The sequence below is a fragment of the Atractosteus spatula genome, chromosome 24 (assembly GCF_055471065.1).
Source record: "Atractosteus spatula isolate fAtrSpa1 chromosome 24, fAtrSpa1.hap1, whole genome shotgun sequence".
NCBI lineage: Eukaryota > Metazoa > Chordata > Actinopteri > Semionotiformes > Lepisosteidae > Atractosteus > Atractosteus spatula.
Genome location: NC_142729.1, coordinates 5,272,601 through 5,291,574, shown reverse-complemented (window position 1 = coordinate 5,291,574; position 18,974 = coordinate 5,272,601). Strand labels below are relative to the sequence as shown.

The 18,974-nt window shown below is 39.8% G+C and overlaps 1 protein-coding gene across 2 annotated transcripts in view; it reads left to right on the top strand.

Moving 5' to 3' along the window:
- The window catches only part of LOC148815807 (cytosolic phospholipase A2 gamma-like), a 30,800-nt gene extending 17,236 nt beyond the window's left edge, over nt 1-13,564 (top strand). Inside the window, exons 13-18 of one of the 2 annotated variants that reach the window (XM_088904820.1) lie at nt 1,624-1,662; nt 2,172-2,294; nt 3,163-3,317; nt 4,948-5,116; nt 6,629-6,876; nt 12,934-13,564. In XM_088904820.1, the coding sequence (XP_088760946.1) occupies nt 1,624-1,662; nt 2,172-2,294; nt 3,163-3,317; nt 4,948-5,116; nt 6,629-6,819 (677 nt within the window). In that variant the 3' untranslated portion in view covers nt 6,820-6,876; nt 12,934-13,564. The remainder of the gene's footprint in view (nt 1-1,623; nt 1,663-2,171; nt 2,295-3,162; nt 3,318-4,947; nt 5,117-6,628; nt 6,877-12,933) is intronic. The other variant, XM_088904821.1, reaches the window with a different exon arrangement.
- The last annotated feature ends 5,410 nt before the right edge of the window (nt 13,565-18,974 follow it).

Here is an 18,974-nt window from a genome sequence, read left to right as displayed (position 1 = left end):
TGTTAAAATTTCTTTGTTAAAACATCTTGCTGTTCTTTCTCGTCTTCAGACTGTGTTTGGAGTTTCTGACACTCAAAAGGTTCAAATCTTGCCTCACTGATCGCTGTCACTTTGTCTCTCTTAAGGGGTACAGGTCTGGTGTTCCTCTGGGCCCCTTGCTCTTCAGCATTTACATGTTTCCACTTGGTCAGCTTTTAAGATCACATGGCCTCAGCTTTCATTTTTAAGCTGAGGATACTCAAATATACATCCATACCAAACCTGACACTGATGTGGATGTCTCTATTCTATCTAATTGCATCTCTGACATAAAAATTGACTCAAAACTCCCTTCATCTTAACTGTGACAAGACTGAAGTCATGCTTATTGGCACCTCCCATCAACTTTGTGAAGCCAGTCCTGTAACAGTATCTGTAGATGGTTCTGTACTTGAGCTTCAATCTAAATTGAAAAACCTTGGGGTTAAATTCGATTCTGTCTTAACATTTGATGCACATGTATAGCATATTGTCAAAACATCTTTTTTTCACCTCAGAAATATCACTAGACTACGCCCTATGATAACACTAACTGTGGCTGAAAAGCTGATCAACACAGTTGTGTTCTCACGAATTGACTACTGGAATGCCCTACTCGCTAGGGTATCTAAATCTACTTTGAACAAACTGCAGTATGTCCAAAATTCAGCAGCCAGAATCCTGACCAGGTCTAGTGCAAGTAATCACATCCTATCCTGGAGTCCTTGCACTGGCTTCCGGTCAAATTCCATGTAGACTTTAAAATCCTCATGCTCACCTATAAGGCTCTGCATGGCTTGGTACCTGTCTCAGTACCTGTCTGAACTATTATTGCCCTACTCCCCACCTCGCAACCTTCACTCTTCTAACTCTGGTCTCCTTACTGTCCCCCAAGCCCATCTACATTGTATGGGTGACAGGGCCTTCTCCTGTTATGCTCCCAAGCTCTGGAACTCTCACCCCAAGTATTTTAGAGAGTCACCTTCTCTAAACTCCTTCAAATCCAGACTCAAAACCTTCTTCTTCAGAAAAGCCTTTACTTAACTGTTCCATTCTTCACCCCTCTGTTTTTCTTAGTACCACCATCCATGGTCTCCTCTGTATATTGTAATTGTGTTTTATCTTGTGCATTTTTTTATTTATTGTTGTTGTCATTCTGTAAAGCATTTTGAGAAGCCACCTTTAAAGGTGCTTTATAAAATAAAGTTTATTATTATTATTTCATGTTCATGTGTTTGCATATATATTATACAGGTAAATACAGTACATATACTATGTGTATATAGTTGGTACCAAATTGCAATAGTTAAAATGCCATTATTTAGGACTTTTTTGTATTTTTGTTATCAATTATTGAGTGTCTCATATTTTTCAGGTTTTCATTTCAGCAGTGTACACGTTTTGCTGTAAATTTTGCTGTTAAAAACAACTTTCAGGTTGCAGTCATATGTTTGTATGAAAAGTAGCACAGCAGAGAATTTTTTGTTTACAAAAAGTCAAATTCTGAAATTGCACCGATATTTCCCTTTGGTGTTTCCAGAGGTCTGTTGGAGAAAGTCCATTTTCAGAATCAAAATCAACATATTTTTTTCTGCTTTTTTCAAGCAACTGCTGATACACATTTGGAGGGAATAACTCTACCATGTAAGTGATTCCACAGAGAGTTTATCATGTATACACTCCCAAATGGACTGGGGTATTTCGGTTCAGCTTGCATCAGTACAGTTTGAGGTGCAGGACATTCTGGCTGAGAAAGAGGCTCTGATGATGTTTATTTGACAAAATGGCCATGTGTCTCAAAGAGTTTTCAAACAGATGTCTATCATGCAATGAGTAAACACAGTTAAGACAGGTAAGGTGTTGTATGAGTTAATTTCAAGGTCAATTTTCAGCGAGGCAGACATATACTTTATTAGCTTAAATGCCAATTGTCCTTATAGGTTGAAGTGAATGCTGCATTTTACTCACAGAGAAAAGGCTGCAGGTTAGAGGTCCTTATTGGTTGCACCAATAATTGGGCTTTAATGTCAAAATCAGACATTAAGAAGATTAAGAGACCAAGAGATTAAAAATTCCATTGGGAATAGTAATTGGTTACCACAGCAATACTGTGTACCGGATTAAAGCACTCACATTTTTTTCTCTTCTTCCAGATAATCCTGAATCTAGGGTGCTCCCATTCTTCAATTTCAATGCACATGCTAAACTATTAAAGGCCTCTTCTTCCTGGACCTGGGGATCCAGGTACAACTTCCTGTACAAGCACCCCAATACAGGTGAGAGTCCAGTACAGTGCAGCTGCACAGACGATGCAATACCTGTAAGAGTCCAATATAAAGTAGATGTTAACTTGTTGGCCTCCTAAGGCTCTGTACCTTTAATAGTGTTCGCTTAGTCCCCTCTGATCCAGTCATCATCATCCAGTGATTCAGGATTAGAGAAGCGGTGACAGCAGGACACAACTGGCCAGGGGCCCATGAAGTTGGATGGACTAGTTGGTTTAGGTTTCCATTGGGTTTCCATTTGTCTTTGGCTCAACAGCTACTCAAGACCTACAAGGCACCTCACAGAGAAACTCTTCTCCTCCCATCAGCTCAAACTATACTGTAAGGCACTGTGGAAAACTAGTTAAATTAGTGAATGGCCCCAAGGGATGGACATGTTAGAGGAGCTTGTCCATTGATCTTTATTCAACTCATTGGAGAGGAGATGATGGCTGAAACCCTGAACTGAATAAAATATATATATATATTTAACACCCCATAATATGACACAGTATTATGATTATTATTGTGGAATATGAAAATGTCATATGATGGTGAATTTATCCAGGACTGTCATTCAGTTACTATAAAATTGAGCAGGGAAATGTTGTACATCATAGGGTGGTATAGTCAGAGAACTCAACACAAATATAATAACAGACCAACCTGCAACATTATACTGAATAGTGTTAAACTGTTTTTCTTAATAAATTGTCTTGATACCAACCTTTTCTGTTTTTCAAAGTGTGAGACCCTTCACTCTGTATGTTTTTGTTTGTCTGTGTGGTTTTGAATTGAATAACGTCTTGTGTCATTATAACAGATCATGTGATTCCTTCTTGCCATCTCCTGAAAACTTTCTTGTTTACACATTCCCCAGATAACAGCCTCCCCAGTGAATTGCTCAGTGAGGACACAATCTACCTCCTAGATGCTGGTCTGTCCATCAACAGTGCCTACCCTCTGGTCCTGAGAAGAGACAGGGGAGTGCAGCTCATTTTGTCCTTTGATTTCAGCGCTGGAGACCCATTCTTGGTAAAGTACATAAAACTACGGTGAAGTCTAGCCAGTGCATTGCATGATATTAGCATGAATTTAAATTGTGCACTATTACCTGCATATGCAAACATTTGGTTGGTGTTTTAGTAACTGCCTTCAAAGCGGATCACACAGCCATGGGTCAGGCTCAGACTGCTTTGTAGGAGGTCCTGTGATCTACAGAGTTATTCCCTCAGTGAAGTGGGCCAGTGCCAGATCTGTATGTCACATTGCTTTAAACAGGGATTCACGCAGCCTGATTGTCTAATATTGGGTACTGGGATACTGAAGTACCTATTGCTAAGCTGTGTTGCCCACATGAGTGGCGAGGGCGGGCAAGGAGGAGATACGGGCCCAAGAGCAAGAGCTTCACAATTCCATGTAGGGGTAGAAGCCAGGGACTCTGAGTTGCTGGAAGGAGTGCAGGGAGGAGATTCAGGGACAAGACTGGGCTGGGTGCACCAGGAACCAGGCTGAACTGGGCAAGTGGTATCAGGACTGTGCTAAGAACATACTATCAAGGAGGTACTGAAGAGAGTGTGCCTGGGACTGGGCTAATCTGTGTGCACATTGATGATCGGAATCAGTGCAGAGTTCCACAGGCAGGTCAGGACAACGACAGATGGAGGGGCTGGCAGGCTGAGGCAGAGACGAAAAGGTAGTGTCCATGTGGTAAGCAGGTTGGTGGGTTGGTGGGTAAGAGGGCTAAAATGCAGGCAGAGAACAAGGCTGGAGTGCAGAAGAGCTGAAGGAATGAAGAATCACCAGGACCATAAGATGTCCTGTAATCCTGCGTGCAGGGCTGAAGATCTCAGCGATTGGGCCCACAGACAACAATAGCATCACACCGGGACTGTGGGTCTGACGCAACACCGGGGGAACTGAAGTGTGTGTCAGGGGACAGAAGTGTTAATTGCGGGCAGCTGCCACACCAAACCCACAGAGAAATGTGGAGCCGCAGCCATCTTGAGACCCAACCACACTGCCACATTCAGCAGGCAGGATCAGATCAGGGGAACACAACATCAGACAGTACAATCCTGGCAGGTCAGGAAGCAGACAAGCAAAGGGGGAAATCCAGACAGGCAGGGGAGTAGTATAAAACGGGCTACATGAGGGATTCAGGGAGAAAAGGAACAGGAAAAAAGCAAGAAGAACTCTGCTGGGAACTATGGTGGTTTGTAAGTGACACAGTCCCGAATTTCTGAGCAGAAACTTAGCAGGACTTACATAACCAGACCACCAGATGCAATATGACTTCTAGGTGAAACAGGCCCTGAGGAAATAACACCCATCTTTTATGTTTTTGCCAGATACACATTTAAACATCAATCTCTGATAAACATGAGTATAATTTGTAAATATACTCTTTTATTCAAATCATGTTAATGCAGTACATATAGTACATACAGTACATTCCTTATGGTAACTTAACATTGAGTCTTTGCATTCATTTTGTTTCATATGAGGATTTCCACTATTTGCCAGGATAATAAGTGAGAAATAGTTTTTTTCCTTTTATTGGGATGTAATGAGACAAACAGATACTGTAGATTGATAGGTTGAGGACAATGAGGGTGGACTTTAATTTTTTTCTGTTCTCTTCACCTTTCCACTCCCATCTCAGACTGTCACTGAGACAGCTGAGTACTGTAAGAAGAACAATATTCCCTTCCCACCCATCCCACCAGTGAGTAACAAGGAGAAGAACTGTCCCTCAAGCTGCTACATCTTCCAGGGTGAAAACACTCCCACTGTCATGCACTTCCCTCTCTTCAACAAGGACAACTGTGGAGGCAAGTGAACCACAGCCAGCAGGCATTTTAGATTCCAGCTACAGGATTTGTGTCACCTTTGGTTGGTGAAGAATGCAAGGCGCTGGCAAGGTGGCACTGTGGGTTTACATATGGTTCATTGAGACTACTCAAAATGGGCACTGAGAGCTACCAAAGAAAAGTAGCTTGAGTCTGGAGTCCGACTGCACTCACTTAGACGTTTTGGGAATTACATGATGTAAGGAACTGGCAATGCTGTCCAAATTTCTGTGAAATGACTGAAGAACTCTTAGATACTGACACTCAGAGCCCTTTGCAAGATCATTGGATCAGGAGTCAATCTCAGCAGACTCTCAGCCAGTCTCCACTTCATCTTATTTTCTCATTTCATTTTCTAACTGAGGATCATGGTGGTGACAGGCTGAGTAGGGCAGACCAGACTTCCCTTTCCCCAGCAACAGTCTCCAAGGCCTCCTGGTGCTCCCAGGACCTCTGAGAGATACAATCCCTCCTTTGTATCTGAAGTCTGCCCTGATGTCTCTTCCCAATGATCCATGCTTGGTATGTCTCCAGCATGAGGTACTCTGGGGACAACATTCTCACTAGATACTACTCACCCTGTAACAGAAAGTAAGCCCAACAGCCCTACAGAGAAACCTCATTTCTGCTGCTTATAGCCATGATGTCATTCTTGTGGTCACTTCCAATATACTATATTCCAAAAGAGCATCCACAGATGAAGACATGGCCAGATTGAGTAGAAAACTGACAAGTTTATGCAAAAACTCAGCTTTCTTTTGCCACTGCATTATTGCTGCCACTAAACTCAAGAGCCACTCACAATCTCCTCTTCCCTCACCTGTGAGCAGCAGAGGAGGCAACAACATATACTGTATAAACAACAGAGATACAAACCGCAGCTCCCCAAACTTCCAAACTTTCAATCCTGCTGTTTCACTAATCCATACAGTCACCAGCCCTCCTGTCCATTCCTTCAGTAGATAGGTGTAATTAAAAAACAAAGGACTCTTAGTCTAAGACTATCCTCCAAACCTGTTCACTTATCACAGAGTGCATCAACTGTAATATCAAATTTTGCAACAAAATAGTACACACACATACCCCTATTCCCAAGGCATGGTCATGCTTTTGTTTTGGAAATTAATATGCTACAAACACTTAACCCATTATATATAGACATTAATTCACCATTGATTGTCATGGGTTAAAGTATATAAAAGCAAACAGTGTCAAAGACTTGATACATTTAAGGTATGACTTTCACCTTCATGTAAATATTGAATGACAGCAAACAGGACAACACCATTCTAACATTCTATTGAGACTACCTTCCAACCTTGTCCATAGCCCTGAAGAGATAGGAAAACAGACCTGTCTTAACTAATGATCTGCTAAGCTTCTAAAGTCAGTGCAGACTGTCAAATTAGACTACAGAGCAATGATGTCTGTGTGTAACTTTTGGGTCAAGATAGAAGATCCTCAGTCTTCTAACCATCAACATTCTTCTCACAGGTGAGGAAAAGGTCAAAGAGATGAGGAAGACCTACACAACCAGCAATACATCCTACAGCAAACAGGAGCTCCAGGACCTCCTGAAAGCAGCTAAGGAGAATGTCAGGATCAACAGAGATAAGATCATCGCCAAGATGCAAAACGCTGTGGATACTGAAACCAAAGATTCAGTGATTCGCTTGAACCAGTAGTCTAGAAGAGGCTGGGGTGCTAGGGGATGTTCAACATGCTGTATGGTATCATAACATGTAAGTCACTGAATTATTATTTTTCAAAACATTTAATATTTTTTCCAGCAATAAAGACAAAACACACAAAACACTACAAAACACAGCAGATAGTGAAATATAATGAATCAATTGCTGAACTGAGAATATTCTAAAGATTTTTAAAAGACAAGGAATCTGCATTTAACACAGATACCAGAAAATCTTTTTGCACACAAAAAATGATAAAAAAACAGAACTGGTTTCTGGACCATGTTGTAGAGAATGAGACACTCAAGCTGGTGCCACACAGAGATGGAATAACTAAGTGTAAGGAGATCCCAATGAAGAGATATGTGGATCCTGTGCAGACGTAGGAGTAGGTAATGTCGAGGTAGGCAAACAATCCAGAACGTCAGGCAAGATCGTGGTCAAAAGGAGAAAGGTGATTCGAAATCCGGGAAGTACAAATAGAGGCAAACAATCCGAATCGAAAGGCAAGGTCCAAGGTCAAGTGGCAAAAGGGGAGTCCAGTATTCAGAAGAATGCAAAGTACAGAATAAACGCTAGGTAGAGCTCTCAAACAGTAGACTCAATACCGAACAGCAAGAAGCGGGTTTGAATGGCTTAAATACTGCAGCCTGCCGCACGGTGGGGCATCTGGTGCTGAGTTAACACATGCGGCGGCACTTGCAATTATCGCCCCACTCCTGGCACTGGTTAGCTCTATGGCTGGTCTGGGCAGGTTGGCAGTTGTGACAGTACCTCCCCCCCTCACGGGCGGCTCCCGACGCACGAGACGTCCGCTGGGGAAAGTCACTGTGAAAGGCGTCGATGAGTGCAGGGTCCAGAATATCTCTCTCTGGGACCCAAGATCTCTCTTCTGGGCCATAACCTTCCCAGTCCACAAGATACTGGAGGGTACCACGGTGCCATCTTGAGTCGAGGATCTTGTGGACCATATACACCAGACAGAATAGTACGCGGGGGTGGTTGGCAAGTCTGGGGAGCCACGAGGGGCGAGCGGTGGAACGGTTTCAAGAGAGAGACATGGAAGGACAGGTGGATTTTGAGGGTGGCGGGAAGTGCGAGACGATAGGTGACCAGGGTGATCTGGGATAGGATCCAGAAGGGACCGATGTATCTAGGACCTAGCTTCTTGGAGAACAGGCATGGAGGTAGGTTCTTAGTGTCTAATCAGACAAACTTTTCTCTCCGAAAATGAGGGGCTGGTCCTAGCCACTTTCCAGGTCCTCCGTAGTTTTGAAATATATTGTCGCAGAGAAGGGATTGCCATAACCGGAGGGGTGTCGGGAATGAGAGAAGGTTGATATCCCAAAGAACATAGGAAGGGAGAGAGGGAGGGAGTTGTGGGCATAATCTGCCCAGGGGAGCAGCGACAACCAGTCATCCTGTGAAGAGGAGGTGAAGGCTCTGAGAAAGGAAAGGAGACTTTGGTTAGTTCTTTCTACCTGCCCATTGGCTTATTGGGTGATATCCAGATGAGGGTGGATCCAGAGGTTAGAGACACATGAGTCCCCAGGGCTTGACAGAAGGCTTTCCAAAAGGCCGAGACAAATTGTGGGCCCCTGTCGGAGACCACATCCCTGGAAAAACCGTGTATACGAAAGACCTGCTGAACAAACAATGCCGCCATTTCCTGGGCTGTGGTTAATGCTGGAAGAGGGACAAAATGGGCCGATTTGGAAAAGCCGTATTGCCTTGACTGTTGGGGAGATCCGTGATGAAGTCCACAGCGATATGAGACCAAGGGCGGTAGGGGATCCAGAAGGGGGTGAAGGAGACCAGTTTTCCTGGCCCAAGGAGTCTTGGTTCTGGTGCAGATCGGACATGCCCGAATATAATCAGCGACATCAGTTCTCATGGTAGGCAGGTTGGCGGTCATGACACTAAATAAACAGCACAACTGGAACATCTGTGTTCAATGTACTGTTATTTTACTTTTATTATGTCTTCTTGTGTTAGACATCTCACCAGTCTGTAAAATGTATAATGTGTGTGGGGTATTTGGATATACATTTTATCTGCATCTTCATTGTTTTCTTGTTTTTAATGTAAATTGGCTATACTGTGAGTGTGAGTGAGTTTGTGTGTGTCCTGCAATGTCCAGAGTGTATATTTCCTAATACTGTATGTTAATAGGCTATGACAATCATGGGCGAAGGTATCTTCTTTTTTTTGTTCTTCTGAACAAGCTAATTGACCTTACGTTTGTATGTACAGCATATTTAGAAACTGGCATTCAACTCTGAATGTTGAATGGAATCTGAAATTGTAATGGGTTTTGTCAAATGGGTTCTGGAATAGTTACAGAGTTTCAAAATATCCCCCTCCTGTTCACGTGGGTTTCCTTTCGGTGCTGCATTTTCTTCCCACAGTCCAAAGACATTCTGGTAGATAATTTGGTTTCTGGAAAAAAAATGGCCCTTTTGTGAATCTGTGTGCCCTGCGATGGACAGGTGTCACATCCAAGGTGTTCCCTATCTTGTGCCCGTTGCTCTCCAGCAACCCTGTACTGAAAAAGGGGTTTGATGATGGATGGGTGGATTGAATTATCTCTATCTAAGAATTTTCCGAACAGGACTAAATAGATTACAAATAATAATTAGATGTGTTCCAAATATGACATGATTAAAATGTGCCTGAAACATTAAAAATGGTTGGGACTCAACAATTCACAAAAATAAATTTACAAAAAGCAAATTAATGGCCCAATTCAAGCATTGCTTACTGCAATAAAAGACTGACATTTTTTTACTTACAGCTTATTTGAATTTGTTCAATGATTTTATGAACTGGCAAAAGTCATCCCATTGTTTCAAGAGAGTGGGATTCATGTCAGGAAATTAGCTCTGTTAAGTTGGTCCCCCACAAATGGCACAATCAATGAAACCAACCTCATTTCAGTTTTTGCTGTTGAAAGTAGCATCTACAAGTATTTCTAGTATTTGTAGTTATCATGTATTTTCAATTACTTTGCTTTCTCAGCCTGTCCAGAGGGGTGGTGGTGGATATTTTGCATTTGAATACCAGGATTTTTCATGCATTTGTGTAAAGAGTAAAATTAAATATGTCTCCGATATTTTAATGTCATCACAAGAGTTAAAGATTTAGCCTAAAAAAAGGAACATTAGCATACAATTGCATTTCCTTAAAAAAGAGCTTTAACTAGCATGTCACAATACTTAGCTGTGTCAATATTTTTTTAAATGAAGAACTAATCTAAGGAGTTCCTCATTGTATTATAGCAGGTAGTTAGTAGTAGTTAGTTATAGCAGGTACTTATTTAGTCAAGTTAATTGCATGTTCTGTTGAATTTGGTTACACTATTTTACATACACTGTAGCATGTCCTTGTAGTGTAGAGTCTGTTTTGTGTCATTTGCTTTTCCAGTGAAGCTAGAGAAGAAAATGATATGGCATAAGATCTTGGTCTTCCTCTGTGCCTCAATTGTATGAAAGTATGCCCTATTTCTGGCATAATACGCACTCGCTTGCTGTTATATGTGGATCTCATCGCATTCATTAAAATCCACACTAACAGTATCTTTTTTAAATAAATAGGCAATTCAAAGGACGTTTAAAGTTTCAATCCCTCTTTGGAGCTATGTGTTTTAATAGGTTAGTATGTGCAACTTCCTGCATTAAAAGACCATTGTTGTACTATCTGATGCAAAATAAACGTATAAATAAGGGAAACCACGAGGAAATTGGATTATAAGGTTTGTTATGGGCACTACTATATGTACTACATAATATTTGAAAGTATTTTTAGTATTTTTATTTGTCAACTAAACAGTTTTTTAAAGTATCTTCTGTATTGTATTTGAATGGGAAAGTTTTTACCATTATACATCCAGTTTAAAATCATGGAAAAGCTGGAAACTATCCCAGCTAGCAACAAGCACAAGGATACACCCATTTGTCCTCTTTTAAGACAAGACAGATGCATTCTTTATGTGAAATATACTGTAGCACAAAAAGGCTAAGTGCAGCTTTTGTCCTTATGTGTTACATAAAAATCATTTTTCAGGATTAGAAAAGTGGAAGTTACTGAGAGATAGAATGACTAAGCATTAGAAAACTGAAAATGCATGAAAGTTTTATGTTTATTTGCTCAATATTCAAAAGATTTTATACTATCGTTACCTAGCACAAGGCAATTGTGAGTAATGCCATTATAGGTATTCAGATTCTGAAAGTATTGGTATGTACCTATCGCTTGTTATGGACAGTGGGGAAGATCACCTGATCCTTAAGGAATTCTTCTGTGTGAGGAGCAGTGTAAGCCAGGTTTTGTAGTTGATCCAGTGATTTTCAAGAGTGCAAGTAGGTCTGTTACTGACAGGGTTCTGGTTGGCGAATTCAAAATGGAAGTATTAATTCCCAGCCTTCAGAATCTTTTATTGTTTTCATCAAGAGATCTTTGCAGAATGTTCAGTCTTTGTTAAAACCTGTAACTAACTGGGTAATTAGGAGGATCTGCTACTGAAGGACAACATGTACAAACCTCTTGTTTCATATGGTAAATTAGTTAATAGGCTGTGATTGGATCATCTCTGATGTTTCAAACCTTTCTTCCTGGTTTGTTCCTCAACCTACTGCCCATTCGCCTACCCTGTTCTCTGCTGGCTGATCCTGCTTTGCCAGGTACAGATATCAAATCTGAGATATTGTGGCCCCTGATATAACAACAGTCAGTAAGACAAATTACTATTCTAGACCTAGACAACATTTAGTTTAACTTTGAAAGCTGTATAGTTTATAACCAGTTGATTTCTCACCGGGAGGCATTTATAGTCCTGCATATACGGTAGATCAGACAACCTGGCTTGTGCACTAACCTCTGCTATAGCATGAACTCAGCTCATTGACAGATGAATCTGATTTCAGATGTCAAGATCTTTGTTGAAGCAAATGTGCATGTTCTTGTGCTTTTTGTATTGAAATTGAATCAATGTGCCTGATCATTTTAAACACCATATCAAAGTACATTGCAGGAGATTATTTCTCAAAAAGGAGGCTGTAGGAATTCAAGATAATACAGTATTTATTTTTGGAGTGACATCTAGTTAATGGATAGAACAGAATACAAATAAGGATGCTCAAATGCTTAAATTAAGGTGTAAATAGTGGGGTACCACAGGGATCTGGGTTAGGACCATTGGTCTCCTAATTTTTAGCATTGATTTAAATTCAATTATAGTTAAAAATAGTCCTGTTTGTGAATTTACCAAAATACAATGATCAGCAGAGAATGTGTAAACAGTAAAGGAAATTTCAAAAAAAGTTTGGTAGAATTCAAGTTTGGGAAAACATCTCACAGTTATCTTTCAGTATATCTATATAGCTATATTCATCTTTAAAAAACTGAACATTTACAGTGTTTACCAGAGTATTTAAAGAGAATATTTAAAGAGAATATCACAAGTACTTAAATTCCTGAGTATCAAACCTCTAACCAGAGAGGTCAGAGAAACTGGAAGCATATACAAACCATAGTAATATAATCAGTATACCCGATGTATTGTTTTCATTCCCTAGATTTATTTAGATAGGTATAACAGAAGTTGGGTTGAACAAAAAATGTATATAAGAACCAGAAACCAAGTACTCTACAGCAATTCTGCTGCAGTAGTTTGCTGGTTATAACTGTTCCAAATGACTTTTGGGGGATTTTCTACAAAAGTTGCAGGAAATTAAAAGAAGGTTTTTTGTATCCCTATATCCAGGAAGACATTTATTCTACTTCAAATAGTAATATACTGTATAATGCAACATACGCTTTATTAAGATCTCCGTATTCTTTAATTACTACATCAATTTCGCTACTGTGTGTGCACACCAGGAAAAAGATTATTAAATGGTTAACAGCAGTGGACTAAAGAGAGTTGGTAAATGTGAGTGCCAATACGAACCACTCTTTGGCTTAAAGTGTGTTTATGAAGAAAAGTTGAGACTGGGTGATTTAAATCTATCATTCACTTCAACTAATATAAACTAATATAAATAATAAACTAGCTTGTTTCTGTTGAATCTATCAGAATCAGTAATCAGAGTGTTTGCATTTTTTTCCTAGAGTAACTTCTATTCTCTGACTTCCACTTGAGGGGTTCAAGATTGCCAGAGACAAGTCGTCAATTGTCACGATTGTCATCACTCCTCTAGGGGGCGCTCCTACCCTTTTGTATTTTAGTTTAGTTATTACATGCACCTGCCCCCTGTTAGTCGATTACTATTTAAGTGTGGCATTTCCGTAGCTCTCGGCTCAGCATCTGGAAGTGACCCGACGGCATAGGTTTCAGAACGGCATCCTGACCATCTGGGTCCGGGGCTTGGAGTGCCTGGTCTCGTTATCCTTTTAACCTCTGTGTTCCTGATTGGGTTCCCCCTTCCCGGTGATTTTAATCGTCCTTGACTTGGATGGACATCCCGGTTTTGGATTATGGACTGCGCCCTGGCTTCCCTTTTTTGGACTGCGATGGACTTGTTTGCCTGCGCCACGCCCCCAGAGCACCGGATCACAGCCGTCACACCGTCATGCCCCCCTGTCTGTCATCCCATCCCGTTCCTGCTGATGTCAGGTCCAGTCACTTCCGGATTATACTGTCTGCAACAACCTTTTCTTTCAACCTTTTATTACTTCCAAAGACTCTGGGAAGCTTTTGCCAGAGTAATTCTTTGTTATTAAATAAATAAAATATATATATTTTCTTGGTCTATCATTATTTTCCATGTGTGCAGGCCTCACAAGAGCGGTAGGTGTGTCTCAGCGACTGTGAGAGCCACATACATCTCCAGCAGACTTGAAAGGTTTTGAGAAGAATCTGCATATGAACATTCCTGTTCATCGACATTCTTGAGAATTCCTGTAAAAGGAATGAACCTTCCTTTAAGCATCTCAACCAAGGTACACCCCCTCCCCCTGCACTTTTTTACAGAGTACAATAGTTTCACTTTCAGTCTCAGACACACTCCACCAGAGAGCACTAATTAGAAAAAGAGTCTGACCATTGATTTTACACACCTCTGCCAATGAGTCTACAATATATTCTCAAGACAGAATGCCTGTCCTACCTGCAGTTTTACACACCTCCCACCTGAGTGTCCACACTTTGCAAAGGAGAGTGCCAATCTGTCCTCATGCACTCCTTACAGGATAGTATGAACTTTTCACCAGAGATGACACTCAGGCTATCAATTTAACACACTTCACGGGAGAGTATACTGTCTGACCATCCCTCTGAACATTCCTCTCCCAAACTCAGATTAAAACTCAGTTCTTTAAACTAATCCCTAAACATTTTGGAATTCAATTCAATTGGAGGATATTTTTAATTGACAGGAATGTGTCAGCTGGTTTTTCTTAAACTTCCTGCTGATCATATACAGATTTTCTCTACTGATCCACTGCTTCGAAGTCTCTTTTAAAAAGTAGACTGGACGTTTTGACGTTTTTCTTCCACTTTGCAAACAGGGTGGTGTTAAGACAGACCATGACTGGTACTGAAAAATATTATTTATCTTGACTTTGTAAGATTAGGACAACAGAAATTTAGCAACACATTCGAGTTTGACAAGATATCCCTTTCTAAATTCATGTTGGCTGACAATATATACAGTGAGTGTAGAACATATTGACTCCCTTAGAACTTCTACCACATTTAGCTGTGTTGCAATTTGAAATTCCTAAACAATTGAACAGGATTTTCTGTATGATTAACAATATATGGATAATATTTTAATGGGGATTAAACTTTTTCATTGTAAAAAATTATGAAAGATAGAAAACTGAAATATCCAGCTTGGACATGTCTTCATCCCCCTGAGACCTTAAGCATTCAACATTTAGTTTTTACCCCTTTTGCAGCAATTACAGCCTGAAGTTTTTTGCAGTATGTTGTCATCAGCTTTTCACATCTTGTAGATTTCATTTTCACCCGCTCTTCCTTGTAAAAATTGCTCCAGCGGGTTGTAGGTTACTTGGGGAGCACTGTTACACAACAAACTTTAGGTCCTGTAACAGATTTTCTATGGGATACTAAATCTGGAACAGCCTATATTTTTTTCCATCCACTCTGCCCTCTATTTTGACAACCCTACCCGTCCTGGCTGATGAAAAGCAACCCCACAAGACCATGCTTTAATGTGGCAATATCGTTTTGTGAGTGATGATCAGCGCTCTTCTTTCACCAGGCATAACACTTGGCATTAAGGACAAATAACTCAATTTTTGTCTCATCAGACCACATTTATTTCTACATTGTTTCAAAGGCGCCAACATGCCTTTTTGCATATTTATGTGAGCTTTCATTCCAAATATGGCTTCCTCCTCACCACTAACATACAGGCCAAATTTTTGAAATACCTACACTATTGTTGATTTCTCCCCGTGATACAGTTTCTCCCCGTGTCTCAATCATGAGATATTGTAGGTCATTGATGGTTGTTTTCAGGCTTTTGACTGCTTCTCTGATAGTGTCCTTCTTGCACAGCTGCTGGGTTTTGGAGGACAACGTGATTGTTGAAGATTTTGAATTGTTTTATTTGTCCTGGGGTACTCAGTTTTTGAAATCTTTGGTATCCCTCACCTTCTGTCTGTCCACAATTCCTTAGTTCCTTAGTTGTTGAAGATGCTGGTTGGTCTTTATATCTTTATATTGCTTTCTTTGTAAGTTCCAGTTTAACCTTACAAAGAGAAGTGTGCTCAATCTGAATGATTAACCAGTTTTATTTCACACAGATGGATTCCAAACAACATTTGGTTGAGGCAGAGATTATTAAGGAGTGCCAAATGGGTGAATTATTTTCCCATGAAGAGTTTTATTTTATATCTAGATATTTTTTTAGCTCCAAACACATTGATATTGTAGTGGAAGTTGTATGGATCAAAAGGGGAAAGGATACGTACATCTGTCAAGTTTTCTGGTTGTAACACAACAAAATGTGGAAAAATCCAGCAGGGAACAATACCTTCTCCATATATTATAATTCAGCTACAACTACTGCATAAATGTCCATAATTTCAATAGTTGTGTAGGAAAAAGAGACATCCTATAATCAACAAATGAAGTGGCTTCTAACTGCAATTTCATTTTGCCATTTTATTAAAAACTCCTTAAACCAGCCCAAGGTTCTAAAATAATTTTAAATGCAGACCTTGAGAAAAATATAGTACTTTTAAAAACATAGTAAAAGATGAATGGAAGTTTTAAAGGACCACAAAGCATGAGAGGAAAATGGTGACTTTACACTGTTCTTTACAATTTCACAAAAATTCTCATGATTCTTTGCAAGATGTTGTTAAATATGCAAGGCAAGACAGAGAGAAACTATGTGAAAAATGAAAAGGCCTAGAAGATCAATTTTTACATGGCGTGTGATAACTATAACTCTGTTTATCTAACACAATGCTGCAGTAATTAAACATGTGGGATGAGTTCTGACTTCTTGCCTTGTGTGGAGCTGCTGGTTCTGTTTGCTCATGAGGAGGCATGACACTGGGAAGAGTCTCCAAGCACAAAGTTTGAGAGGAAAGATAAAGCGGTTCAACTCTGGCAAGAAAACATAGACATTTCAGTTCCTATACATCCTACAGTATTTACAAGACCACTGGGAGCAGTAATGGATTGACTGCAAGACAGAGGGGTTGCATCATGAGAAATCAATGAATTATAATCCACTATAGTACTATTAGTGTTTTCCACCACACACCATACTTATATAAAAAGAAATAATTAGTAAAAATGACATTGTTTCAGGAATATAGCCATCTTAACCAGTGGTCATGGTAGTAAATTGCAAGTATACTTTTGTAGCTACAATTGGAGAGTCAGACAACACAACAAGCAATATCTGTGCATGGATATATTGTATATAAAATACAATTTAATTACTATAATAACAAAACATGCATAGGAAGTTAACACTAGTAATGATACAGTATTTACTGTACATGAATCATCCTGCCTTGAGTCTAATGGCTGATCCTTCACTCAGGAATTGAAAAAGAGATTAACAACATGAGGGTTAAGCATACCCCTGACTATAACATTTGATATGGTTTAATTTGTAAACTAAATTTCATTTTATTAATGTGACTAAATGTGATTAATTAATATAATTCATTTGATTAATAAGCCTCATAATACGTCAGAATCGATATTCTCAGAACCCAATACTGTTACTTACTGTCACAAACTAACCTTTGTAAAACGTGATTGGACAAGCAGTCTAACTCTCGAGGGTTATGTTGTGGACATACATTTTATTCTCATCTAAGCTACTCTTAGCGAGGCCAGTGTGTGAAGTTGAAAGTCCTGTGCCGAGAGTGAAACGATTGGCTTGGTTTATCAGGGTGGCATTGCATTTTCTCCCTTTGGCTGGACTCCAAAATCGTAATGCTGGTGTTGGGAAAAAGATAGAGAAGGCAGCTTAAGCCTCATCCTGGATGCAGAAGGGAAAGGAGGGATTTCTCACTAGCAACTTCTGGTGTTGCAAGGAAGCACTGAGTATCAGGCACTTCATCACTCGAGCTGATAAGACTGGCTAAGATTAGAACAATAGCAGGAGCTGTTGGAACACAAACATGCTTGTAATAGAGGCCTGTCACAAATAATAATAATAATTCCTTACACTTATATAGCACTTTTCTGAGCACTCCACTCCACTCAAAGCGCTTTACAGGTAATGGGGACTCCCCACCACCACCACTGTTCAAGCCCACCTTAATGATGTGACGGCAGTCATAATGCACCAGTACACTCACCACACACCAGCTATCAGTGGGGAGGAGCACAGAGTGATGAAGCCAGTTCATAGATGGGGATTTTTTGGGGGAGGCAATGATTGGTAAAGGCCAGTGGGAAATTTTAGCCAGGATGCTGGGGTAACACCTCTACTCTTTTTGAGAAATGCCCTGGGATTTTTAATGACCACAGAGAATCAGGACCTTAGTTTAATGTCACCTCCAAAGGACAGTGCCTATTTTTACAGTAAAGTGTCCCTGTCACTACACTGGGGCATTAGGATTCAGGTACTCAACAGGCTCGCACCCACTTAGTTTCAGTAGGTTATCAGTTGTAAGTTGTAGGCTGCTGGCTATTCTTTTATTATACAGATGCATTCTTAAGACTTGAAGCAGTGGAGCTCTGTGCTCTGGGTTTAATTGCAACTCAAGGCAATACTTGAAAAAGTATTCTGACAATTTTTTACATTTTGTTAGTTTAAAGCTTGCAGTCATATCACTTTGAAGTAGTATAAATATTTGTTATATGGTACAAACTACTTACTCCATACATTCAAAACATAAAACAAGAAGAAAGAAGTAAATAATAATAGGAAAGAAAAGGGGAAAATTCCTGATTTCATAAATATTCAAATTCTCTTTTGTTGCAATACAATTAAGTGTGTGTTTTAATATTGCTTCCCTAGATTTCCATAGACACTCCTGTATCTGTGAGATTCCTTGGTCAGGCAGTAACTTTTTGATCAACGACTTAAACAAATCCAGTATCTCAACATTGAAGCTCTATTGGATCTCAAAATAACAGTGTGTTTTGATGGAACAAATCATACAATCAGATATACAGTATGTGCATTGAAAAGGTGTCAATTTCCAGAACACTTAGTAACATTCACAATATTTTTTTCTAGAGAGAGAGGCTTTCTGGATATTCTATCAAGAAGTGATATCAGTGGAGTTTCTGTCTAAACCCCAACTGTACTGTTTCAAACAGTATGCAAAATAAATATACTGTTCAGACACAACCAGCATTTCCATAATTTCTGCACGAAAGACCAGGGTAAAAATCAATTAGTAGTTACTGATCAGGTTTCAACAATGGGATCAATTTACTGTAGTCATTCACTTCATGATTAAAATATAAAGTGAAAAACTTCATAGCTAAGGCAATATAAAAATATATTGAGTTACACTGAACAGACTTCTGACTTTTTTCTTAAATCTGAGATTTCAATTTTAAAATTGTCACTCATTTCAGAGTTGTAGTAAGTGTTTTTTCTTTCCCTGGTTGTGGACCACAGTGCCAGATGGAGACCCTTGTGAATGATGCTTGACTTGAACTTGTCTTGTCTGTGGTGCACAGAAGAAGATATTTC